The 27,994-nt window shown below is 46.8% G+C and overlaps 1 protein-coding gene across 1 annotated transcript; it reads left to right on the top strand.

Moving 5' to 3' along the window:
* The first annotated feature begins 1,484 nt into the window (after positions 1–1,484).
* Positions 1,485–27,382, top strand: LOC121289013 (tyrosine-protein phosphatase non-receptor type substrate 1-like). The gene is made up of 9 exons (XM_041207896.1): positions 1,485–1,749; positions 4,257–4,604; positions 8,140–8,484; positions 10,990–11,337; positions 14,850–15,194; positions 18,949–19,090; positions 21,127–21,179; positions 22,917–22,960; positions 25,685–27,382. Exons 1-9 carry the CDS (start codon positions 1,485–1,487, stop codon positions 25,802–25,804), a joined length of 2,010 nt encoding a protein of 669 aa, XP_041063830.1. The 3' UTR covers positions 25,805–27,382.
* Positions 27,383–27,994: the final 612 nt, after the last annotated feature.

Here is a 27,994-nt window from a genome sequence, read left to right as displayed (position 1 = left end):
AAAGTTCACAGCTTCAACCAAACTATCTCACACACACTGACCGAGAAACAGCAGGTACCATGCCTACAACAGCAATGCAAATAACTGTTTAAAAGTCATTCAACCCCAGCTTTAAGCAGATCTCCTGTGACGAGCAGCTTGGACACCACAGGAACCCATTTTAAATGGGCAATGACAATGAATAAGGACATGGGAAATTCATCGTGGGATTTAGTAACCTCTTTACATGTTTCTCTGGGATATAATAATGTCCATGCAGGCTTTCAACACAACCTGAAAATACTTCAGAAATCTTCTCCCATAGCAACTCCTGTACTCAGGCCTGTCTCTCCCACTCTACACTGCTCGTGTGCTGGAGGTGAAGAGCTGCTCCTTGAGTGTGATTGTGAAAAGTCAATGATTTCAGTGTAAATTAGGTACTCATAAATGTAGCGCAGGTAGAAGGCAACAACAACTTGCATTTACAAAGCTGCATCCACATTAAAAAAATCTCCAAGCGTTTCATAAAAATAGAGAAAGGGTGACAGACACCAAAGACATCAAGAGAAAAATTCAAAGAGGTAATGGAAACGTTGGTCTAAATGATGGGTTTTAGAAAGGTTTAAAAATTGGAGAGAGATGTGGAGGGTTCAGTGGGCAAGTTCCAAGCAATAGGCTGAGGCAGCTAAAGGCTTTGTTAACAGTGGTGAGGTGTGAAGTGGGAGAGAACACAGAGACAGAGCAGTGAAGAGCACTGGCATTATAGATCTGGAGGAGGCTGTTGAGATAGGGTGGACAACACCAGGTAGAGATTTGAAGATGAGGGCAGACTTTCTAGCGAATTAAGAGAGAAGCAGACAGTGTATGACTCCGGTGAAGAATGAGCAGGGCCCAAGCTCAATGCTGTGAGCTGGGAGTTGGGCTAGATGGATTTGAACAGGTTGTTCTGTGAGTTTTAAGGATGGAAATTAGATGAAGATGCAGCAACAGGGAGGACAGATAGGGCCGAATAGTTTGCTCGAGGAGACAGAGTTTTTAAGTATTTGAGTAATGCTACTAGTGTTTGAGCTATAGGGTAAAGGATGAAGAAGGGTCAGGGGGAGTAAGGAGTAGAAATGAGTGAGGGAGAGTGAGCTGTTCAGGAAATATGAAGAGAGGAAATGGGAGAGAGAGTGGGAAGAATCTTGAATGATGGGGATCAGGGAGGAAGAATTGGGGAGGTTGGGAATGGGAAGGAAGTGGCAGAGGAAGCTGAACATGTGATCATAATCTTAGAAACAAAGAAATCCTTGAGCTTTTCAGATCAGATCATTTGTTTAGTATTTACACAAGGTAATGTGAGCTGATGCATTTTTCATTGAAACACTGGAGAAATTTTGTAATCTTCAGACTGGTTTTGAAATTATTGATCTTTTTCCCTTGAAGGTGCAAATGCTCCAGTCCTTATCCAGTCTCCGAGTCTGGAACGTGTCACAGAGGGTCACACTGCACGGTTACAGTGCTCCATGAGGAATGCCGCAGTGAGAGACACCGATGTTCACTGGTACCGGAAGCTACCAGAGAAAGATATGGAGTGGGTTTTGACTCATGATATAAAGAACAAGACACAACGGAGTCCAGGTTTCACTGAGCGTTTCCAGCCTTTCAGAGACACCTCCAATAACAGTTTCATTCTGACAATCACCAACGTCCAGCCCAGTGACACTGCCGTCTATTATTGCAAAGTGTGGGGAGATATCAGTGGGAATGGAACACGGCTGAATATAACCAGTAAGTATGTTAGGTTTAGTTTTATTCACAATAGCATCACTACACAGAGGGGAATTCTGTACCCATACACTCCCAGCAGAGACAATGGACTGAGGAATTGGGAATGTGATGTTGTAACCTTATCTCTGACCAATATTCCATGGGACTGTGACTCCTGCCTGGGAGCACGACATTGTGAAATCCTTCTTCTATACACATTTCACCTCTGAACAGAATTGATAAGCTTGACGTAAGTACTCTATTTGGCCCCAAAATTGATTTCTGTTATCCAGGTAGGCATTAGGAATTCTAAAGTAAATTAAAATTGAACATTACAAAACATTAATACTTGCCTTTATTAGTCGAGGCATAGAATATAAGAGCAGGGCGGTTATGTTGGAGCTACATAAAGCACTAGTTAGGCCACAGCTGGAGTACTGTGTGCAGTTCTGGTCGTCACATTATAAGAATGATGTGATTGCACTGGAGAGGGTGCAGAGGAGATTCTGGGCTGGAGCATTTCAGCTATGAAGAGAGACTGGAGAGGCTGGGGTTGTCTTCCTTAGAGCAGAGAAGGCTGAGGGGGGACCTGATAGAGGTAAACAAAATTATGAGAGGCATAGATAGAGTAGATAGGAAGAAACTTTATCGCTTAGTGGAGGGGTCAATAACCAGGGGGCATAGATTTAAGATAAGGGGCAGAAGGTTTAGAGGGGATTTGAAGAAAGACTTTTTCACCCAGCGGGTGGTGGGAATCTGGAACTCACTGCCTGAAGGGTGGTAGAGGCAGAAACACTCACAACATTTAAGAAGTAGTTAGATGAGCGCTTGAAACGACTTAGCAACGGCTCCGGACCAAGTGCTGGAAAATGGGATTAGAATAGATAGGTGCTTGATGGCCAGCATGGACATGATGGGCCGAAGGGCCTATTTCTGTGCTGTATAACTCTATGACTCTCTGTTTAAAGCAATAATAATCTGTTACAGTGCAACTCAGACAGTAGATTTTTTTCAATAATTCCTCATATTTCTCTCTATTTTCTCCTTGTGAGAATTCATCACAATCACTGGTACAAGTTACCACAACCCCCTCTAACATCACCACTTCACCCCAACATCAGGCCTGAACCATTCTAATAAATCCCCTCTGCATCCTCTCTAAGGCCTTGTCATCCTCCCTGAAGTGTGGTGTCCAGAATTAGACACATTTCTCCAGCTGGGGCCTTATCGATGTTTATAAAGGTTTAGTATAACTCCCTTATTTTTGTATACTATTCCCTATTAATAAGACCCAGGGTCCTGTATGCATTTATAAACAGCCTTCTCAACTGGTCCTATCGTTTGAAGAATTATGCACATTCATCCCGAGGTCTCTGTTTAAAATTGTACCATTTCATTCATATTCACCTCTCCTCACACTTACCAAACTTTCCCCACTTCTCTATGGTCAATTTCGCCTGTCATGTCTCTGGCTATTTCACCAGTCTGTCAATATCCCCCTGGAGTCTGTCTCTATTCTTCTCACTTTTTACTACATTGATGAGTTTTGAGTCACCTGTTCACTTGGAAATTGTGCTTCCTATACCTGAGCCCATTTTAAATATTTAAAAATCTTGCTCATGTCCCTTCTCGATGAGATATCATCAGTGTGAAAAAGCATAACTCTATCATCGTGCTGAGCCTCCTCCATTATCTGACTGGCCCTCTGAGGGTCCTTGGCACAGCCCTCCACCCACTTAGCTGCCATCACTTTAGTGAGAGTGCACAGGAGGGCTGCACATTATTCTCAGGGATGGGTGTGCGTTGTCCCAGCCTTCCATTGGCACTTTTAGGACAATGGCGTTAAATAGGAAAAGAATGAAATAGTTGCTTTTATGTAGCACCCTTCCCGACCCCAGTGCATCCCAACACGTTTTACAGACAATGAAGAGCATTTGTGGTCACTGATGTGATGTAGGAAGCACACAAAGTTCCACAAACAGCAATTAATAAATGGCCACCTCGCCTAGTTGAAGGATAATTATTGGCTGGGATTTTCCAGCCCCTCACACCAACGTGACCCTCTGGTCCCTCTGTTGTGAACGGGAATTTCAGTGGTTCGCTGGGTCCTCCACAGGGAAGCTGGAAAATTCCAGCCCTCGTCTTGAATGTTGGGTGAACTCTCCTGCTAATCCTTGAATAATGTTTCACATCCAACTGTACGGGTGGACTTGGTTTACCACCTCAGTTCAGTGATGACTCCTCCTACAGTGCAGCCTCCATCATATCTTTGATTGCCTAAATATATGCTGAAAGCCCCGGAGTGGGACCTGATCCCCTTACCTTCTAACTCAGAAACAAGAATGCTGCCTCTAAACCACACCTCACACTCTTGATCATGTTGAGTTGCACATTTTCCAGCCACTCAGTTTGATGGATTAAACATCAGGCAGTCTTATAACATTACACTTTCTTTATGAATTGTTGAACTTTGGATGCTGGAGAAATATATTTCATTGTGCTGAGCTCCATCTGTTCCCCACACACAGGTCCATTGGCTGATCCCGTCCTTCTCCAGTATCCAAATGCTAGCAAGGTGCCAGAGGGTGAGACTGTCGAGCTACAATGTGCCATGTACAATGCCAGTGTGAATGATACCGATGTCCACTGGTACCGCCAGAGACCCGGGTACAACAGCGAGTGGGTGTTGAGCCAGTTTGTGAACGGCACTATTACCAAGTCCCAGGGTTTCCACAGCCATTTTCAGCTTTCCAGGAATGTCAGCAGCAACAGTTACATTCTGACCATTGTGAACGTGACCCTCAGTGATACTGCTGTCTACAATTGCAGCGTGTGGAGCTACATCTATGGAGCAGGGACACAGCTCAATGTAACTGGTAAGTCAATGTTAGCTAACACTGGCAGGGTGATGGTAACAGTACCTTACTGGAGAACCTGTTTTACCTTCCCACAGCAGAGTAGACAAATGGAAATGTTTACAGTCGCACACAATAGTGTAGTGGCCATGGTATGGAGAGTGGAAATGTTGTTTGTGGAGTGAAAAATGCAAGAGTTGAATAGTGGAGATATGAGAATGGATCAATAGTGTTTCTATCATCCATGGGATGTGGGTGTTGCTGACTAGGCCAGCATGTATTCCACATCTTTAATTACCCTCCCGAAGATGGTGGTGAGCTACCTTCTTGAACTTTCTCGAGCATAAGTGTTTGATAGAACTGAGTGTCTTGCTAAACCACTTCAGAGGGCAGTTAAAAGTCAATCCCATTTCTGTGGGCTTGGAGTCACATGTAGGCCAGACTGGGTAAGGACGGTGCATTTCCTTCCCTAAAGGATATCAGTGAAACAGGTGGGTCTTTATAACAATCCGATAGTTTTATGGCCATCATTACTGGGACTAAGATTTTCATTCAATATTTCTTAATTAACTGAATTCACAATCCGTAGATGCCACAAATGGATTTGACACATGTGAAATGTAAGAAAGAGGAACAGGTGTAGGACCTTTGGCCTTTGACCCTGCTCCAACATTCAGTTTGCTCCTTCTCCACCATCAATTCCACTTTTCCACCCTCTTCCCATCTCCTCTCATTCCACTGGAGATCAAAAATTGATCGAATTCAGTCCTGAATATGCTCAACCGCTGAACACCTACAGCTTTCTGCGGTAGAGAATTCCAAGGATACACAACTATTTTGCTCCCTTGTCTCATGGCAGAGCATCTTATCTTGAAATTGTTCTCCCTAATCCTAAACTCCCCAGCCAGGGGAAACATCCTCCCAGCATCTACCCCTCAAACCCCTGAGGAATTTCTAATGCTTCAATGAGTTTATCTTTTATTCTTCTAAACTCGGGAGATGGTAGGCCTTGTCTACTCAATGGTCAGGACCTTATGGTGATTGTTTAATTCCAGATGTGAGGGCCATTTCCGGGTCCTGATCCACACAGGGCATCAGCGCACACTCCAGCACCACCTTCTGGGTAGAATATTTGATGTCATTTACATGGATTTCAGCAAGGCTTTTGACAAGGTTCCACAGGGCAGGCTGATCAGTAAATTACAAAGCTTGCAGGATCCAAGGAAAGGAGCTGATTGGATCCAAAGTTGGTTCAGTAAAAGGAAGCAAAGAGCAATGGTTAATGAGTGTTTTGTTTGTGATTGGAAGGCTGGGTCCAGAGGAGTGTGATATGGCTCAGTATTAGTTCCCTTGCTTTTTGTGGTACATAATGATTTTGACTTAAGTGTAGGGAGTATAATTAAAAAGTTTAAAAATAATAAGGAAATTGGCCATGTGGTTGATAGTGAGGAAGAAACCTGGAGACTGAAGAAAGATATCAATAGCCTGATGAGGTGCACAGAAAAATAGCAAATGGAGTTCTGGAAATTTATGAGGTACTTCTTGTGGGAAAGCTAACAAGGCAAGGGAATGCACAATATATTTTTCATTCTTTCATGGGATGTGGGCATCACATTGCTCATCCCTACTTGTCCTTGAGAAGGTGGTGGTGAGCCACCTACTTGAAATGCTAGTGTAGGCACGCTGTTAGGGAGGGAATTCTAGGATTCTGACCCAGCGACAGTGAAGGTATATTTCCAAATCAGGATGGTGAGTGGCTTGGAGGGGAACTTGCACGTTGTGGTGTTCCCATCTGTCTGCTATCCTGGTCCATCTAGCTGGTGGAGGTTGGAAATTGCTGTTTAAGGAGCCTTGGTGAGTTGCTGCAGTGCATCTTGTAGGTGGTGCACACTGCTGCTACGGTGTGTTGGTGGTGGAGAGAGTGCACGTTTAAGGTGGTGGATGGGGTGCCAATCAAGGCTGCTTTGTCTTGGATTGTGTCGAGCTTCTTGAATGTTGTGGGAGCTGCACTCATCCAGGCAAGTGGGGAGTATTCCATCACACTCCTGATTTGTGCCTTGTAGATGGTGGACAGGATTTGGGGAGTCAGGAGGTGAGTTACTCGCCACAGGATTCCTAGCCTCTGACCTGCTCTTGTAGCCACAGTATTTATATGGCTTGTCCAGTTCAGTTTCTGGTCAATGGTAACCCCCAGGATGTTGATAGTGGGGGATTCAGTGACGGTAATGCCATTGGAGATGGTCATTGTCTCATTACCTGGAACTTGTGTAGCATGAATATTGCTTGCCACAGTTAACAAATAAGGGGTCGCTCATTTAAGACAGAGGTGTGGAGACATTTTTTTCTCTTAGAGGGTTGTGAATCTTTGGAACTCTCTTCCTCAAAAGGCAGTGGAAGCAGAATGTTTGAATAACTTTAAGGCAGAGCTAGATAGATCCTTGAGAAGCAAGGGGGTGAAAGGTTATCGGGGTAGGTAAGAATGTGGAGTTGAGGTTTCAATCAGATCAGCCATGATTTTATTGAATAGCAGAGTAGGGCCGAGAGGCTGGGTGGCATACTCCTGCTCCTAATTCTTATGTTCACATGCCACTTATGAACCAGGCCTGAATGTTGACCAGGTCTTGTTCCTTGGGGCACGAAACTGCTTTCGTATCCGAGGAGTCACGAGTGGTGCTGAACATTGTGCAATCATCAGCGAACATCCCCACTTCTGACCTTACGATGGAAGGCGGGTCATTGATGAAGCAGTTGAAGGTGGTTGGGCCGAAGACACTACCCTGAGGAATCCATGCAGTGATGTCCTGAAACTAAGATGACTGACCTCCTACAACCACAACCATCTTCCTTTGTGCTAGCGATGACTCCAACCAGTGGAGAGGTGAGGTGAAAGTGAGCATTTGACCGAGTTTGGCATCAAAGGCCCTGAGCAAAACTGGAGCCAAAGGGAATCAGGAAGAAATGGGTTTGGTAAAAAGTCTGTGATAGGATTAAATGCACATAGACAATGGGAGCTGATTAAACAGGTGGGTAGAGTCAATAATAGGGGAGAGTGTACATGGGCTGTGGGAATGGATTATTTCAATGGGTGGATGCCATGAAGGATTGTGTACAGTTTTGCAAAAAGAGGTAACAGTTGGGTGATCCATGGTAGAGTGTGGGAGGTATGATAAAAGGAAATGAATGTCCCTTTGTTGTTCTGAGGTTTATTTCTCTGGTCATCAACTGTCATTTTTATAGACACATTTCCCAACTGAGAATTATTACCAAACTTGTAAAATTATTTTTTATATATAATTAATCTCATTCAACGGTTTATGTATGACCTGAGGGAAGAGAATAAAAATATTCCCACGCAGCTGAATGCAGAATGAAGAGGTCAGTGTGCAGAAGCTCAGAAAATTATCCCATATTTTAATATAAGATAATATATTAACTCTTCTGATGTGTTACTGGGAACTGTTCCTTTCAGGCTATAATCTATGCTACCTGATCTGAAACATTGAGGACAATTTGAAGTTTGCACACTGGTTAATATGTTGTTGATATCTTTTCCTAGATGCAAATGCTCCAGTCCTTATCCAATCTCCGAGTCTGGAACGTGTCACAGAGGGTCACACTGCACAGTTACAGTGCACCATGAGGAATGCCGCAGTGAGAGACACCGATGTTCACTGGTACCGGAAGCTACCAGAGAAAGATATGGAGTGGGTTTTGACTCATGATATAAAGAACAAGACACAACGGAGTCCAGGTTTCACTGAGCGTTTCCAGCCTTTCAGGGACACCTCCAATAACAGTTTCATTCTGACAATCACCAACGTCCAGCCCAGTGACACTGCCGTCTATTATTGCAAAGTGTGGGGAGATATCAGTGGGAATGGAACACGGCTGAATATAACCAGTAAGTATGTTAGGTTTAGTTTTATTCACAATAGCATCACTACACAGAGGGGAATTCTGTACCCATACACTCCCAGCAGAGACAATGGACTGAGGAATTGGGAATGTGATGTTGTAACCTTATCTCTGACCAATATTCCATGGGACTGTGACTCCTGCCTGGGAGCACGACATTGTGAAATCCTTCTTCTATACACATTTCACCTCTGAACAGAATTGATAAGCTTGACGTAAGTACTCTATTTGGCCCCAAAATTGATTTCTGTTATCCAGGTAGGCATTAGGAATTCTAAAGTAAATTAAAATTGAACATTACAAAACATTAATACTTGCCTTTATTAGTCGAGGCATAGAATATAAGAGCAGGGCGGTTATGTTGGAGCTACATAAAGCACTAGTTAGGCCACAGCTGGAGTACTGTGTGCAGTTCTGGTCGTCACATTATAAGAAGGATGTGATTGCACTGGAGAGGGTGCAGAGGAGATTCTGGGCTGGAGCATTTCAGCTATGAAGAGAGACTGGATAGGCTGGCGTTGTTTTCCTTAGAGCAGAGAAGGCTGAGGGGGTCCTGGTTGAGGTATACAAAATTATGAGGGGCATAGATAGAGTAGATAGGAAGAAACTTTATCGCTTAGTGGAGGGGTCAATAACCGGGGGCATAGATTTAAGATAAGGGGCAGAAGGTTTAGAGGGGATTTGAAGAAAGACTTTTTCACCCAGAGGGTTGTTGGAATCTGGAACTCACTGCCTGAAGGGTGGTAGAGGCAGAAACCCTCACAACATTTAAGAAGTATTTAGATGAGCGCTTGAAACGCCTTAGCAACGGCTCCGGACCAAGTGCTGGAAAATGGGATTAGAATAGATAGGTGCTTGATGGCCAGCATGGACATGATGGGCCGAAGGGCCTGTTTCTGTGCTGTATAACTCTATGACTCTCTGTTTAAAGCAATAATAATCTGTTACAGTGCAACTCAGACAGTAGATTTTTTTCAATAATTCCTCATATTTCTCTCTATTTTCTCCTTGTGAGAATTCATCACAATCACTGGTACAAGTTACCACAACCCCCTCTAACATCACCACTTCACCCCAACATCAGGCCTGAACCATTCTAATAAATCCCCTCTGCATCCTCTCTAAGGCCTTGTCATCCTCCCTGAAGTGTGGTGTCCAGAATTAGACACATTTCTCCAGCTGGGGCCTTATCGATGTTTATAAAGGTTTAGTATAACTCCCTTATTTTTGTATACTATTCCCTATTAATAAGACCCAGGGTCCTGTATGCATTTATAAACAGCCTTCTCAACTGGTCCTATCGTTTGAAGAATTATGCACATTCATCCCGAGGTCTCTGTTTAAAATTGTACCATTTCATTCATATTCACCTCTCCTCACACTTACCAAACTTTCCCCACTTCTCTATGGTCAATTTCGCCTGTCATGTCTCTGGCTATTTCACCAGTCTGTCAATATCCCCCTGGAGTCTGTCTCTATTCTTCTCACTTTTTACTACATTGATGAGTTTTGAGTCACCTGTTCACTTGGAAATTGTGCTTCCTATACCTGAGCCCATTTTAAATATTTAAAAATCTTGCTCATGTCCCTTCTCGATGAGATATCATCAGTGTGAAAAAGCATAACTCTATCATCGTGCTGAGCCTCCTCCATTATCTGACTGGCCCTCTGAGGGTCCTTGGCACAGCCCTCCACCCACTCAGCTGCCATCACTTTAGTGAGAGTGCACAGGAGGGCTGCACATTATACTCAGGGATGGGTGTGCGTTGTCCCAGCCTTCCATTGGCACTTTTAGGACAATGGCGTTAAATAGGAAAAGAATGAAATAGTTGCTTTTATGTAGCACCCTTCCCGACCCCAGTGCATCCCAACACGTTTTACAGACAATGAAGAGCATTTGTGGTCACTGATGTGATGTAGGAAGCACACAAAGTTCCACAAACAGCAATTAATAAATGGCCACCTCGTCTAGTTGAAGGATAATTATTGGCTGGGATTTTCCAGCCCCTCACACCAACGTGACCCTCTGGTCCCTCTGTTGTGAACGGGAATTTCAGTGGTTCGCTGGGTCCTCCACAGGGAAGCTGGAAAATTCCAGCCCTCGTCTTGAATGTTGGGTGAACTCTCCTGCTAATCCTTGAATAATGTTTCACATCCAACTGTACGGGTGGACTTGGTTTATCACCTCAGTTCAGTGATGACTCCTCCTACAGTGCAGCCTCCATCATATCTTTGATTGCCTAAATATATGCTGAAAGCCCCGGAGTGGGACCTGATCCCCTTACCTTCTAACTCAGAAACAAGAATGCTGCCTCTAAACCACACCTCACACTCTTGATCATGTTGAGTTGCACATTTTCCAGCCACTCAGTTTGATGGATTAAACATCAGGCAGTCTTATAACATTACACTTTCTTTATGAATTGTTGAACTTTGGATGCTGGAGAAATATATTTCATTGTGCTGAGCTCCATCTGTTCCCCACACACAGGTCCATTGGCTGATCCCGTCCTTCTCCAGTATCCAAATGCTAGCAAGGTGCCAGAGGGTGAGACTGTCGAGCTACAATGTGCCATGTACAATGCCAGTGTGAATGATACCGATGTCCACTGGTACCGCCAGAGACCCGGGTACAACAGCGAGTGGGTGTTGAGCCAGTTTGTGAACGGCACTATTACCAAGTCCCAGGGTTTCCACAGCCATTTTCAGCTTTCCAGGAATGTCAGCAGCAACAGTTACATTCTGACCATTGTGAACGTGACCCTCAGTGATACTGCTGTCTACAATTGCAGCGTGTGGAGCTACATCTATGGAGCAGGGACACAGCTCAATGTAACTGGTAAGTCAATGTTAGCTAACACTGGCAGGGTGATGGTAACAGTACCTTACTGGAGAACCTGTTTTACCTTCCCACAGCAGAGTAGACAAATGGAAATGTTTACAGTCGCACACAATAGTGTAGTGGCCATGGTATGGAGAGTGGAAATGTTGTTTGTGGAGTGAAAAATGCAAGAGTTGAATAGTGGAGATATGAGAATGGATCAATAGTGTTTCTATCATCCATGGGATGTGGGTGTTGCTGACTAGGCCAGCATGTATTCCACATCTTTAATTACCCTCCCGAAGATGGTGGTGAGCTACCTTCTTGAACTTTCTCGAGCATAAGTGTTTGATAGAACTGAGTGTCTTGCTAAACCACTTCAGAGGGCAGTTAAAAGTCAATCCCATTTCTGTGGGCTTGGAGTCACATGTAGGCCAGACTGGGTAAGGATGGTGCATTTCCTTCCCTAAAGGATATCAGTGAAACAGGTGGGTCTTTATAACAATCCGATAGTTTTATGGCCATCATTACTGGGACTAAGATTTTTATTCAATATTTCTTAATTAACTGAATTCACAATCCGTAGATGCCACAAATGGATTTGACACATGTGAAATGTAAGAAAGAGGAACAGGTGTAGGACCTTTGGCCTTTGACCCTGCTCCAACATTCAGTTTGCTCCTTCTCCACCATCAATTCCACTTTTCCACCCTCTTCCCATCTCCTCTCATTCCACTGGAGATCAAAAATTGATCGAATTCAGTCCTGAATATACTCAACCTCTGAACACCTACCGCTTTCTGCGGTAGGAATTCCAAGGGCACACAACTATTTTGCTCCCTTGTCTCATGGCCGAGCATCTTATCTTGAAATTGTTCTCCCTAATCCTAAACTCCCCAGCCAGGGGAAACATCCTCCCAGCATCTACCCCTCAAACCCCTGAGGAATTTCTAATGCTTCAATGAGTTTATCTTTTATTCTTCTAAACTCGGGAGATGGTAGGCCTTGTCTACTCAATGGTCAGGACCTTATGGTGATTGTTTAATTCCAGATGTGAGGGCCATTTCCGGGTCCTGATCCACACAGGGCATCAGCGCACACTCCAGCACCACCTTCTGGGTAGAATATTTGATGTCATTTACATGGATTTCAGCAAGGCTTTTGACAAGGTTCCACAGGGCAGGCTGATCAGTAAATTACAAAGCTTGCAGGATCCAAGGAAAGGAGCTGATTGGATCCAAAGTTGGTTCAGTAAAAGGAAGCAAAGAGCAATGGTTAATGAGTGTTTTGTTTGTGATTGGAAGGCTGGGTCCAGAGGAGTGTGATATGGCTCAGTATTAGTTCCCTTGCTTTTTGTGGTACATAATGATTTTGACTTAAGTGTAGGGAGTATAATTAAAAAGTTTAAAAATAATAAGGAAATTGGCCATGTGGTTGATAGTGAGGAAGAAACCTGGAGACTGAAGAAAGATATCAATAGCCTGATGAGGTGCACAGAAAAATAGCAAATGGAGTTCTGGAAATTTATGAGGTACTTCTTGTTGGAAAACTAACAAGGCAAGGGAATGCACAATATATTTTTCATTCTTTCATGGGATGTGGGCCTTGAGAAGGTGGTGGTGAGCCACCTACTTGAAATGCTAGTGTAGGCACGCTTGCAGTGCTGTTAGGGAGGGAATTCTAGGATTCTGACCCAGCGACAGTGAAGGTATATTTCCAAATCAGGATGGTGAGTGGCTTGGAGGGGAACTTACACGTGGTGGTGTTCCCATCTGTCTGCTGTCCTGGTCCTTCTAAATGGTGGAGGTTGGAAATTGCTGTTTAAGGAGCCTTGGTGAGTTGCTGCAGTGCATCTTGTAGGTGGTGCACACTGCTGCTACGGTGTGTTGGTGGTGGAGAGAGTGCACGTTTAAGGTGGTGGATGGGGCGCCAATCAAGGCTGCTTTGTCTTGGATTGTGTTGAGCTTCTTGAATGTTGTGGGAGCTGCACTCATCCAGGCAAGTGGGGAGTATTCCATCATACTCCTGACTTGTGCCTTGTAGATGGTGGACAGGATTTGGGGAGTCAGGAGGTGAGTTACTCGCCACAGGATTCCTAGCCTCTGACCTGCTCTTGTAGCCACAGTATTTATATGGCTAGTCCAGTTCAGTTTCTGGTCAATGGTAACCCCCAGGATGTTGATAGTGGGGGATTCAGTGACGGTAATGCCATTGGAGATGGTCATTGTCTCATTACCTGGAACTTGTGTAGCATGAATATTGCTTGCCACAGTTTACAAATAAGGGGTCGCTCATTTAAGACAGAGGTGCGGAGACATTTTTTTCTCTTAGAGGGTTGTGAATCTCTGGAACTCTCTTCCTCAAAAGGCAGTGGAAGCAGAATGTTTGAATAACTTTAAGGCAGAGCTAGATAGATCCTTGAGAAGCAAGGGGGTGAAAGGTTATCAGGGTAGGTAAGAATGTGGAGTTATGGTTTCAATCAGATCAGCCATGATTTTATTGAATAGCAGAGTAGGGCCGAGAGGCTGGGTGGCATACTCCTGCTCCTAATTCTTATGTTCACATGCCACTTATGAACCAGGCCTGAATGTTGACCAGGTCTTGTTCCTTGGGGCACGAAACTGCTTTCGTATCCGAGGAGTCACGAGTGGTGCTGAACATTGTGCAATCATCAGCGAACATCCCCACTTCTGACCTTACGATGGAAGGCGGGTCATTGATGAAGCAGTTGAAGGTGGTTGGGCCGAAGACACCACCCTGAGGAACTCCTGCAGTGATGTCCTGAAACTAAGATGACTGACCTCCAACAACCACAACCATCTTCCTTTGTGCTAGCGATGACTCCAACCAGTGGAGAGGTGAGGTGAAAGTGAGCATTTGACCGAGTTTGGCATCAAAGGCCCTGAGCAAAACTGGAGCCAAAGGGAATCAGGAAGAAATGGGTTTGGTTAAAAATTCCGTGATAGGATTAAATGCACATAGACAATGGGAGCTGATTAAACAGGGGGGTAGAGTCAATAATAGGGGAGAGTGTACATGGGCTATGGGAAGGGATTATTTCAATGGGTGGATGCCATGAAGGATTGTGTACAGTTTTGCAAAAAGAGGTGGCTGATCCATGGTAGAGTGTGGGAGGTATGATAAAAGGAAATGAATGTCCCTTTGTTGTTCTGAGGTTTATTTCTCTGGTTATCAACTGTCATTTTTATAGACACATTTCCCAACTGAGAATTATTACCAAACTTGTAAAATTATTTTTTATATATAATTAATCTCATTCAAAGGTTTATTTATGATCTGAGGGAAGAGAATAAAAATATTCCCACACAGCTGAATGCAGAATGAAGAGGTCAGGGTGCAGAAGCTCAGAAAATTATCCCATATTTTAATATAAGATAATATATTAACTCTTCTGATGTGTTACTGGGACCTGTTCCTTTCAGGCTATAATCTATGCTACCTGATCTGAAACATTGAGGACAATTTGAAGTTTGCACACTGGTTAATATGTTGTTGATATCTTTTCCTAGATGCAAATGCTCCAGTCCTTATCCAGTCTCCGAGTCTGGAACGTGTCACAGAGGGTCGCACTGCACAGTTACAGTGCACCATGAGGAATGCCGCAGTGAGAGACACCGATGTTCACTGGTACCGGGAGCTACCAGAGAAAGATATGGAGTGGGTTTTGACTCATGATATAAAGAACAAGACACAACGGAGTCCAGGTTTCACTGAGCGTTTCCAGCCTTTCAGAGACACCTCCAATAACAGCTTCATTCTGACATTCACCAACGTCCAGCCCAGTGACACTGCCGTCTATTATTGCAAAGTGTGGGGAGATATCAGTGGGAATGGAACACGGCTGAATATAATCAGTAAGCCCAGTCTACATGATTCTAACTGATTTCCAATGGTGTGATTGATGGACAGGTTGGGATTTGGGGACCAGTTTTGTGCGTTTAAATTTTGAATTAATGGCTTAAAATGTTTTTAAAAATCTCGAAAAATTTAAACTTTTTAGTTTTCATGAGCTTTTCAATGCTTTCAACTAATTGTTATGATCCTTAGCTGAGGCTACCACTGATCCCAGGGAGGAACCCAACTAAATAGATCCTAAATAAAAACAAAAATAAAAACAAAAAAACTGCGGATGCTGGAAATCCAAAACAAAAACAGAATTACCTGGAAAAACTCAGCAGCTCTGGCAGCATCGGCGGAGAAGAAAAGAGTTGACGTTTCGAGTCCTCATGACCCTTCGACAAAACTTGCGTTCGAGTCCAAGAAAGAGTTGAAATATAAGCTGGTTTAAGGTGTGTGTGTGGGGGGCGGAGAGATAGAGAGACAAAAAGGTTGGGGGGGGGGGTGGTGGGGGGGTGTGGTTGTAGGGACAAACAAGCAGTGATAGAAGCAGATCATCAAAAGATATGCTAATTAAGCACATTCGTTTAGATAATATCACCAACTTTAACTTTAACACCTATGTGTTCTATTGTACTATTGTCGTTGACATCTTTTGATGATCTGCTTCTATCACTGCTTGTTTGTCCCTACAACCACACACCCCCACCCCCCCCTCCACCTCTTTGTCTCTCTATCTCTCCGCCCCCCACACACACACCTTAAACCAGCTTATATTTCAACTCTTTCTTGGACTCGAACGCAAGTTCTGTCGAAGGGTCATGAGGACTCGAAACGTCAACTCTTTTCTTCTCCGACGATGCTGCCAGACCTGCTGAGTTTTTCCAGGTAATTCTGTTTTTGTTTTGTAAATAGATCCTAACTTTATTTGTTTGTCTGGATACATGGAGTGTGGATACTGAACAGAGTCACAGGAGTTAGCTGAATAAAACATTCAAGAAAAAAATGAACTATATTACAATGCTCCTTCACCCACAACTATACATTTATGGATATATGCAGATTTGTAAGTATAACACAAGTTACAAAAGCTATCTTATACTCTAATGTCCATAGTAAGGACACAGTCCATGTACCAATAGGCACCCAGTGGCCAGACACACCACTCCCTGAAACCAAGTGACAGATGCCACCCCAGACAAATGCCATAGGTCTCTCTTCAGCTACCCCCAGATGCTTGACACATTGTGAGCCAACCAGTCTCACTGAACTTCATCTTTCACACGAGAGTTTCCAATCTCTACTCTCCAAGAACTCGCCTTGGAATCTATTCCGAAACCAATGCTTTCTCTCAGACGCCTTCTGCAAGGGTTCACCTCCAGGGTTTCGAACTCTACTTCTGATGTTCCTCTTCCCTCCGTCACCACATGCATTCAAGCTTTCTTCAATGCACTCTCTTTCTCAGTGACTCAGCTGTCAACAGTACACCACTTATTCATCTGTCCATAGCAAAGAGTTACAGCTGTCTGTTTGGACCTTCTGGCTTCCTACAAGCCTTTATCTCTTTAGGCTTGGAGCCTTTTTCTGCTCATCACTCTTAAATCCACTTAACAGGACCTTTTCCAGGTTTCTGTCCTTCCTTTGATTGGAAGGTCTTCTTGGGACTTTCTCCTGTTCCACCCTCCTGGACTTGGAGACTTTCTTCCTTAGCTTGGGACTGGCTCTCTGCTCCTTCTAGGTTGCCTCTGCCTGACAGCTGTCTTCAAAACCAACTGAACTCAAACAGCTCCCAAATCAAAGCTGCTGTTTCTAGTTTCTTCCATGGGTGCCCATGGGAGGGATCTGCCTCTCTGGACCCCTGTTGCTAAGCAACAATCCAGTTTTTCCACTGGATTTTGTTTAATTTAGTTCCAGCTGTCGTAAAACTCTCATTAGAAATCAAGCACCTTTTAAAGTGAAGCTAAAACTCAATTTGACCTTTTCTTAACACACAGATACAGAAATACAAATCAGATTTAAACATTAAAGCTAAAATTCATTCCTAACACCCAAAATTACCAATATAACTGACAAACCTTTTACTATATTTCTATCAGTGTTTGTATATTTTGAGGACAATTCTGATTGGTCGATTGCTTCACCGAATACCTCCATTCATTCCTGTGTCACTTGTCATTTTAGTTTTCTCTCTCACGCCCCCCCCCCACCCCCCCCACTCTGATTTCTGTCCTTGGCCTCAGATGCTGTTTGATTGAAACTCAATGGAAGCTGGAGGAATCTCCACTTTAGGTTCAGAGTTTTTCAGCCTCCCAAACTCAGTGCTGAGCTCAACAATTTCAGGTCAATATCACAGCCCCCATCTTCTCTGGCAACGGATGCTGGTAAAGAGTCTGCTGTTCATTGAATCTCTCCCGTCTTCCCATCTGCCACAAACCTTCCCTTTTGCTCTATCCTCCCCTCTACATCCCCCTCTCCCGACCCTTTGCACTGGCTTAACACCTGTTATACTTTTTTAGGGTACAACTTGCAATCACCAACTGTCGCCACCCATCCAATTGCCACACACCACCTGGCCACGACCATGAAATCTTTCATTGGTGGATCAGCTGATGGTTGTGAAGGCAGGTGAAAGGTTGCAGCAGCACTACCTTGGCCTCATTCTACAGCACCCCCCCACTGACCACTGAGAATCGCCAATGTCTCACCAGGACAGTGTGAGGCCTGCTGACCAGGCCTCCGAGTCTAAACGACAGCAGGCACAGATCCTCCTGTAGAGATGGGTAGACAGACGCTCTACCCTATCAGCCATGCTAGCCCACACATTTCACCTCCCAAAGCCCACACACACACTCTCTCTTGTCACGGACTCCGTTTTTATTTAACGCACTGAAGAAAGGTTCTGCAAGAAATCTCTTTAACGTCTACATATATTGCAGCAGAACCATCCAATATCGACGTACGTTCACCTTTACATACTCAAACTTCAGCCAGTTTGCAGCTCACTGAGAACATGGCAATGGTTGAGGTATCACTGGTTTAATCAGATGATCGGGCGTTTAAGAAACAGCAGCGGTGGTCAACCAGCTTCCCATTTGGTTCATCTCACTTCTTGTATCAAGCTTTAAAGCAACACTTCTCTCTGCTCAGAGACATCTCCTGTTTCATGAACACATCCATCCCGTCCACTTCGATACCTTCTCCAAATAGTCTATTCCAGACCTTTATTGACCCGCTAGCTAAAAATGCTCTTCCCCCTGTGTCCTCTTATTCCTAACAATCCGGAAGTACATGCTTCTCCTCGATAAAAAACATTTGGAGACGTTAACAAGAAAGCAAAATTCTGCGGATGCTGGAAATCTGAAATCAAAGCAGAGAGCGCTGGAGACGTTCAGCAGGTCAGACAGCACCTGGAGAAAGTGAAAAACTGAGTTAATGTTTCAGATCAAAGACCTTCCATCAGAACTGGAAGAAGGTTATTAAATGTTACCGGCTTTAAGCAGGTGAAATACGGGAGATTGGAAAGAAGACACAAGCGAAGGTCTTTTTAAAAAATCCTTTCATGGGACGTGGGTGTCGCTGGTGAGGCCAGAATTTATATTGTCCATCCCTAATTGCCCTTGGGAAGGTTGGTGCCTGACATCAATGTTATGAGAGAGAGAGAGAGAGAGCCCTCAGTCTCCATCATTCTTGCATTAAACCTGGTTTTTGAAAGTCCTTACCTGATTCATTTCACTGATGTTAAACTATACAAAAAATCTTGATGTTTTCCAGAACAGCCTGATAAACAGTCACTGCATGTCAGCAGCGTTATAGCTTGCTCTGTGGCATTCGTCCTCTTACTCTGCATCCTAATAATTACAATAATCTGCATGAAAAAATGGGCATGTTTTCAAAGCAGGTTAAAACTGGAAAGGTAAATACAATTTCATTTCATTTCTCGTTGGATTGTAGTGTCGTATTAAGGATTGGTGCAGGGATGAAATCAGCCAAGGAATCGAGCGAAAGGAGCTTTGATTTCTCGATCTTCTCTTTCTGAGGAGGTAAATGCAGAGACATAAAGAACGGGCTGGATTTTACTGCTCGCGCCCTCTCCGCCCCCCACCGCACCCCACCCCCCCACCCCCCCCCACCCACCTGGTTGGCAGCCCACACATGGACCCCGCAGCCACAAGGTGCTCCTGGCAGGCTAACCAGCCAGAGAGTGGGACTCCCGCCCTTCAGGAGGAGGAAGGCCCCATGTGGACAGTTGCTGACCAATTCTGATTAACCAGCAGCTCCGGCAATCCCAGCAGCAAAAGGTCTGAGTGGTGGGTGTTGCCGATGCTGCCAGCAGGCCCACGGAGGAGGGCTGAATTTTGGCACCCGCCCACCTACCATATTATGGGGATAGCTTGGGGTTGGTCAAGACGATGGTGGGCCAGCCACTCTGCATTAGTCAAGTGCCCCCACCCCGTGAAAAGCACAACCGGAGAGAAGCAGTAAGTTGTCCAGTTATAAAATACACCAACATTTTTTGGCTGATTAAAGGAGTTTTGGATTTCAAAGCATGTGTATGATTTGTGCTGTTGACCTCTCCCTCCAACCCTTTCAATGGTTTCTCCTTTTCCCCACTTGTCACTGTCCATTCTCTCTTATTCACTTCTTATTACATCAATAATGAACCTTTATAACTTCACTGTTACCCCGAGAAATATTGCAGCATAACCTGATATTAGTAATTTAATGACATAACCAAGCAGCGCTACACATTAGAAACACAGAGATTATAGTTCAAGAGGGGCCATTTGACCATTTTCCCCTGGTGAAGTTAGATCTTTCTTGAGGACTAATTTTATAGAGTCACATTTTCCCATTCATTTTTCCTCAATCATTTTATATTTCCCTGAATTATCAGTTGACTTTTACAATGTCTTGGTCACCGCGTGTCAGAGAATTCGACATTACTGGAAAAGGTTTTCCTAATCTCATCTGAGGTTTAGGTTGTAATCATGGCCTTGTGTCTGCAGCACACCTGCCGATGGAAACTGTCTATCAGTGTTTAACTTAACTGTTCTTTTTACCATTTCAAACTTGGCTTGTCAAACCTTCCCTCAATCTTCCTATTTCGAGGCTATTCGACACTAATTGCTCTAACGCGTCCTGAGCACTACGTTTTAAATCACTCCACCATGCCGACACCCATGAAGGAGAAGGCAGCCTGGGATTGTGGCTCCTGAAAGGCAATTCTAGCTGCGGAGACCTGTTTCATTACATTATTGTAACAACCAGGAGCAAAGATGCAACAATGAATTTATAATCCTGGCCATGTTTACAGAATGCAGCCTTAACAGTCCTGACCACCATAGATTCCTGCTTTATTATCTGCTAATATTGAATTCTGTTTTACCTTTTAGTCTCAGTTTGACGTCATTCACAGCATCATTATGGTACAGGTGGAGGCCATTCAGCCCATTGAGTCTATGCCAGCTCCCTGTAGAGGAACTCAGTTGGTCCTATTATCCGACTTTACACACGTAAACTTGCAAGTTAATTTCCTCAAGTGCCCCATCCAATTTCATTTTGAAATCATTCATCGTCTCTGCTTCCCCCCCAACCCTCATGGGCAGCAAGTTCCAGCTCATTGCCACTCACGGTGTAAAACTGTTCTTCCTCACACAAACCCCCAGCATCTCTTGTCTGCAACATTAAATCTGTGTCCACTAGCCCTTGAGCCACCAGAAAATGGAAACTGCTTTACTTTGCCTTACCTAAACCTGTCAAAGTCACCTCAGAAAGATCTGTATGACACCAGTACCAAACAATTATAACGTGCAGAGTTTTATTATAAAGAGTAAGTGACGTCCTTCAATGTTCTTTTCTACTCAGTGCAGTCTCAGTGTTAAATTGTTCCATTGAAATGTTCATTGTTGTTTCTGCTGTAAATAAACCGTGGACATTGTTTCTGCACAGTTTGACTAGGACCTCTGCTGAAGAAGTAAACACAGTGTACGCGTCAGTCTACGGTAAGAAAAGTAATTCACTGCTCCTACAGCTGATGTTTGCTCTTCAGTGTTGTTTCTAAGAATCAGTTGAATAAGTTTTGGACTCATTGTTATCTGGGAAAAATGGACCATTTTCCCATTTCAAGCACTCGATATCTGTTTCAAGCTATTGGACACGCGGCTGCAGAGTAATGCCCCATCTCTCCTGCGTCATTAATATGCCTCATGCTTGGAATTTCTCTTTCAATTCCTGCAGCCATTCTGAGCAAGTTTGGTGTTAGCACAAATTAGGGACATTAAGGACTTAGTTATGAGAGTCTAGTACAAGAGAATTTTCATCCGTTAATTTCTGGCTGAATTCAGACCCAATGATGAACAGGCACAGTACCAGTACCCGCTCCCCGTTGGAATTTAAAAGTTGGATCCTCAACTCTCTCATTTGGTTCTGCATGGATTTGAGTGTTCACTCAGTACTGGCCCTTCCCCATTGCAGCATTCCCTCAGCATCAGTGCAGCTCTCCCTCGGTATTGCCCAACCAATTGTGCAGCACTCCCTCAGTACTGACCCTCTGACAGTGCTGCACTCCCTCAGCACTAAGCCTCTGACAGTGCAGCACTCCCTCAATACTGACCATCCAATAGTGCAGCACTCTCTCAGTACTGACCCTCCAACAGTGGAGCACTCCCCTCAGTACTGACACTCCAACAATGTAGCACTCCCTCAGTGCTGACCCTTTGACAGCTCAGCACTCCCTCAATGCTGACCCTCCGACAATGCAGCACTCCCTCAGTACTGACCCTCTGGCAATGCAGCACTCCCTCAGTACTGACTCTCTTCTTCTTATCGTGCCCACAGACAGTTTACTCATGGCCCAGCCAGAACTGGACACATTTTTGCACCTTGTTGTTGGATTTGGCAAGATCTGCAACAGTGCAGCGTTCCTCTAGTGATAGGCATTGCAGGAGATGTTTGCATAATCTGTGGTTCAGTTCCACATTCACAAGTTGTCGGGCAGGTTGTATATCCCCATTTGCTTAGTGACATCTTTGAATGACCTACACCAGTCCTAAGTCTGTTAAGGCACTTCCAGGTTGCCCGGTTGCAATTAGCTCCTGGGGGAAGACTTTCATCCGGTAGAATTTCCATCGCCAGGGGTTGTTTGAGACTGGTGAGCCGATCTTTCAACAAGGCGATGTGGGTTTCAGATGGGGTTGATCGTAATGGAACGACACTGTTCATGAAGCTCTTCCTTGACTTTAGGTGGCTGGGTGTAGGTGTATGACTATGTAGAGGGTGCCTCTCATCTGATGTTTGACCGAGTCGCTCTTTCTTGCTGGCTACCGTTCTTCTTATATCACTGATCCTCTGACAGTGCGGCACTCCCTCAGTACTGATCTTCTAACAGTGCAGCAACCCCTCAGTACTGACCCTCTGACAGCTCAGCACTCCCTCAGTACTGACAGTCCAACAGTGCAGTTCTCCCTCAGTGCTGCATTGGAGTGTGACCATGGATTACATGCTCCAATCGCTGGAGTGGGTCTTGAACCCACAACCTTCTCAATCAGAGGCAAGAGTCCCCACTGAGGTAAAGCTGAATCCATGGTGTATTTGTGTACAGAACGAGCTGAGTGTACGGTTTATCCTCACCTAGTGGGATGCAGTCTAACTCGAGGTTTTTGACAACACTGCAGTTTCTCTGTGGTTACTGGTTACAAATGGCAATTATGATAAACTCAAAGATTCTTATTTTATTACAGGTAAACTGCAGGATAACAATCAGGAGGATGCCACCTCTACAGTGGTAAGAGCTTTCAGATATCATGCTGTTAAATAGAGGTCATTCTTCACTAGAATTTGATTTTCCTCGATGTCAGGAGCCCCATTGAATGGAATCATTGCCGATATTTATTTCTCCTCTATTTACCCGTCTTGCTTCTGCACCCTACTCTTGCTGAACAAAGACTGATTGATCTCAGTTTTGAATGCTCAAGTGACCCTCCTACCTTAGTTTTTTTGAGGAAGGAGAGAGAGTTCCAGATTCCCTCCACTAACCTTTGTGTGAATAAGTGCTTCCTGACATCACCCCTGAGCGGCCTGGCTCAGATTTTAAGGTAATGGCCCTTAGCTCTGGATGGACACTTCCTCCCCCAACAGAGAGAGTGTGCTGTCAGGTGACTGAATAGAGGAGTGCACTGGTCAGTTGTCCATTCCAGCGGTGATGAAGTCTCCCACCTGCCACTGACCCCATCCCCAGCCTCATCTAAATCAGTAATCCCCTCAACCTCGGTGCTGGTTGGAGTGAACACACCCTAGTTCCCAACCAGCTCGAACCTAAGCTGTCCAGTGGCTTCTGACTCCTTACCTCACCTCCAGCTCCCTGACTGTAGCCTGGATTCCTGCCCTAGTTTGGGCAAGACACCAATGTGGGCTATCCAGAAGAGAACTGAGAGTTCAAAACTTCCAGGGCTTCACGCCGCGGAAGTCCTGATAAACTCTTCTTCCTCCTGTTTCCCAGTTAACACAGCTCCTGCCGGGAGCAATGGCCGTGAACCTGTGTACCCCATACCCCTGGAGTTCTACAAATGGCCAATACCTTTAGCAGAAAGATTGACGGGACATTGATATGTATGAGATGGGATCCAGACTCTGCCTCTGATGTGGGTTGATGGGGTTTTGGGTTTGTTCAATGGGGTAAGTTGGCAGGGGGGGGGGTGGTGGGGTGTGGTGTTGTTTGATGGAGCAGGTTGGGGGTGGGTCTGTTTCATGGGGCAGGTTGGGGGTGGGTCTTTTCGATGGGGCAGGTTGGGAGTGGGTCTGTTCTATGAGGCAGTTTGGGGATGGGTCTGTTCGATGGGGCAGGTTGTGGATGGGTCTGTTTGATGGGGCAGGTTTGGGGTGGGTCTGTTTGATGGGGTAGGTTGGGGGTGGGTCTTTTCGATGGGGCAGGTTGGGAGTGGGTCTGTTCTATGAGGCAGTTTGGGGATGGGTCTGTTCGATGGGGCAGGTTGGGGGATGGGTCTGTTCGATGGGGCAGGTTGGGGGTGGGCCTGTTCAGTGGGGTAGGTTGGGGATGGGTCTGTTCGATGGGGCAGGTTGTGGTGGATCTGTTCGATGGGGCAGGTTGGGGGTGGGCCTGTTCAGTGGGGTAGGTTGGGGATGGGTCTGTTTGATGGGGTAGGTTGTGGTGGATCTGTTCGATGGGGCAGGTTGGGGGTGGGTCTGTTCGATGGGGCAGGTTGGGGGTGGGTCTGTTTGATGGGGCAGGTTGGGGGTGGGTCTGTTCGATGGGGCAGGTTTGGGGCTGGGTCTGTTCGATGGGGCAGGTGTGGGGCTGGGTCTGTTTGATGGGGTAGGTTGGGGGTGGGTCTGTTCGATGGGGCAGGTTGGGGGTGGGTCTGTTCGATGGGGTAGGTTGGGGCTGGGTCTGTTTGATGGGGCAGGTTGGGAGCGGGTCTGTTCGATGGGGCAGGTTGGGGGTGGGTCTGTTTGATGGGGTAGGTTGGGGGTGGGTCTGTTCTATGGGGCAGGTTGGAGGTGGGTCTGTTTGATGGGGTAGGTTGGGGGTGGGTCTGTTCTATGGGATAGGTTGGGGGTGGGTCTGTTATATGGGGCAGGTTGTGTTGGGTCTGTTCTATGGGGCAGGTTGGGGGTGGGTCTGTTCTATGGGGCAGGTTTGGGGGTGGGTCTGTTTGATGGGGCAGGTTGGGGGTGGGTCTGTTCTATGGGGCAGGTTGGGGGGTGGGTCTGTTCGATGGGGTAGGTTGGGGGTGGGTCTGTTTGATGGGGCAGGTTGGGGGTGGGTGTGTTCGATGGGGTAGGTTGGGGGTGGGTCTGTTCTATGGGGCAGGTTGGGGGTGGGTCTGTTCTATGGGGTAGGTTGGGGGTGGGTCTGTTTGATGGGGTAGGTTGGGGGTGGGTCTGTTCTATGGGGTAGGTTGGGGGTGGGTCTGTTCTATGGGGCAGGTTGGGGGTGGGTCTGTTCTATGGGGCAGGTTTGGGGTGGGTGTGTTTGATGGAGCAGGTTGGGGGTGGGTCTGTTTGATGGGGCAGGTTTGGGGTGGGTGTGTTTGATGGAGCAGGTTTGGGGGTGGGTCTGTTTGATGGGGTAGGTTGGGGGTGGGTCTGTTCTATGGGGTAGGTTGGGGGTGGGTCTGTTCTATGGGGTAGGTTGGGGGTGGGTCTGTTCTATGGGGCAGGTTTGGGGTGGGTCTGTTTGATGGGGTAGGTTGGGGGTGGGTCTGTTTGATGGGGCAGGTTTGGGGTGGGTGTGTTTGATGGAGCAGGTTTGGGGGTGGGTCTGTTTGATGGGGTAGGTTGGGGGTGGGTCTGTTCTATGGGGTAGGTTGGGGGTGGGTCTGTTCTATGGGGCAGGTTGGGGGTGGGTCTGTTCGATGGAGCAGGTTGGGGGTGGGTCTGTTTGATGGGGTAGGTTGGGGGTGGGTCTGTTCGATGGGGCAGGTTGGGGGTGGGTCTGTTTGATGGGGTGAGTTTGTTTGTAACCCCTGTGTATTTCATTGTGTTTCAGTTAGATGAAGGGGAATTGTATTACGCTGATATTCAGTTCTTGCGACAGAAAACCGGAAACCCGACTTCAATAATCGCTGAGGAGAAAACGATATACGCTGCTGTCAAATACAAGCAGTGAATGGAAATCAATTCTTTAGCAACCACAAGTGATTTGATGAAGGGCAGTGTTAGCTCTTAACCCAGCAGGACTGGGTCTATAGATCTCCACAATAGTTTATTGGTATCTTTGCTTAACAATTGTTACTTTGAATTCACCTAATAGTGCGGATTCCTGATGGACAGAAACCTCAGGTTAGTAAGGGAAATGCACACCGCTGGGACCCTGTCCCAGACCAGGGAGGCCAGTGAACAGCACTGGGACCCTGTCCCAGGTTAGTGAGGCCAGTGCACAGCACTGTGACCCTGTCCCAGACCAAGGAGGCCAGTGCACAACACTGGGACTCTGCCCCAGGTTAGTGAGGCCAGTGCACAGCACTGGGACTCTGCCCCAGGTTAGTGAGGCCAGTGCACAGCACTGGGACCCTATCCCAGACCAGGGAGGCCAGTGCACTCCACTGTGACCCTGTCCCAGTTTAGTGAGACCAGTGCACAGCACTAGGACCCTGTCCCGGGTTAGTGAGGCCAGTGCACAGGGCTGGGACCCTGTCCCAGACCAGGGAGGCCAGTGCACAGCACTGGGACGCTGTCCCAGACCAGGGAGTCCAGTGCACAGCACTGGGACTCTGCCCCAGGTTAGTGAGGCCAGTGCACAGCACTGTGACCCTGTCCCAGACCAAGGAGGCCAGTGCACAACACTGGGACTCTGCCCCAGGTTAGTGAGGCCAGTGCACAGCACTGGGACTCTGCCCCAGGTTAGTGAGACCAGTGCACAGCACTGTGACCCTGTCCCAGACCAGGGAGGCCAGTGCACTCCACTGTGACCCTGTCCCAGTTTAGTGAGACCAGTGCACAGAACTAGGACCCTGTCCCGGGTTAGTGAGGCCAGTGCACAGGGCTGGGACCCTGTCCCAGACCAGGGAGGCCAGTGCACAGCACTGTGACCCTGTACCAGGTTAGTGAGGCCAGTGCACAGAACTAGGACCCTGTCCCGGGTTAGTGAGGCCAGTGCACAGGGCTGGGACCCTGTCCCAGACCAGGGAGGCCAGTGCACAGCACTGTGACCCTGTACTAGGTTAGTGAGGGCAATGCACACCGCTGGGACCCTGCCCCAGGTTAGTGAGCCCAGTGCACAGCACTGGGACCCTGTCCCAGACCAGGGAGGCCAGTGCACTCCACTGTGACCCTGTCCCAGTTTAGTGAGACCAGTGCACAGCACTGTGACCCTGTCCCGGGTTAGTGAGGCCAGTGCACAGGGCTGGGACCCTGTCCCAGACCAGGGAGGCCAGTGCACTCCACTGTGACCCTGTCCCAGTTTAGTGAGACCAGTGCACAGCACTGTGACCCTGTCCCGGGTTAGTGAGGCCAGTGCACAGGGCTGGGATGCTGTCCCAGACCAGGGAGGCCAGTGCACAGCACTGTGACCCTGTACCAGGTTAGAGAGGCCAGTGCACAGCACTGGGACCCTGCCCCAGGTTAGTGAGGCCAGTGCACAGGGCTGGGACCCTGTCCCAGACCAGGGAGGCCAGTGCACAGCACTGTGACCCTGTACTAGGTTAGTGAGGGCAATGCACACCGCTGGGACCCTGCCCCAGGTTAGTGAGGCCAGTGCACAGCACTGGGACCCTGTCCCAGACCAGGGAGGCCAGTGCACTCCACTGTGACCCTGTCCCAGTTTAGTGAGACCAGTGCACAGCACTGTAACCCTGTCCCGGGTTAGTGAGGCCAGTGCACAGGGCTGGTACCCTGTCCCAGACCAGGGACGCCAGTGCACAGCACTGTGACCCTGTACCAGGTTAGTGAGGCCAGTGCACAGCACTGGGACCCTGCCCCAGGTTAGTGAGGCCAGTGCACAGGGCTGGGACCCTGTCCCAGACCAGGGAGGCCAGTGCACAGCACTGGGACCCTGTCCCAGACCAAGGAGGCCAGTGCACAACACTGGGACTCTGCCCCAGGTTAGTGAGGCCAGTGCACAGCACTGGGACTCTGCCCCAGGTTGGTGAGGCCAGTGCACAGCACTGTGACCCTGCCCCAGGTTGGTGAGGCCAGTGCACAGCACTGTGACCCTGTCCCAGACCAGGGAGGCCAGTGCACAGCACTGGGACCCTGTCCCGGGTTAGTGAGGCCAGTGCACAGGGCTGGGACCCTGTCCCAGACCAGGGAGGCCAGTTCACAGCACTGTGACCCTGTACCAGACCAGGGAGGCCAGTGC

This window comes from Carcharodon carcharias, chromosome 2, assembly GCF_017639515.1.
Source record: "Carcharodon carcharias isolate sCarCar2 chromosome 2, sCarCar2.pri, whole genome shotgun sequence".
NCBI lineage: Eukaryota > Metazoa > Chordata > Chondrichthyes > Lamniformes > Lamnidae > Carcharodon > Carcharodon carcharias.
The sequence above is the reverse complement of the archived record's forward strand: the minus strand, read 5'-3'. Positions and strand labels throughout refer to the sequence as shown.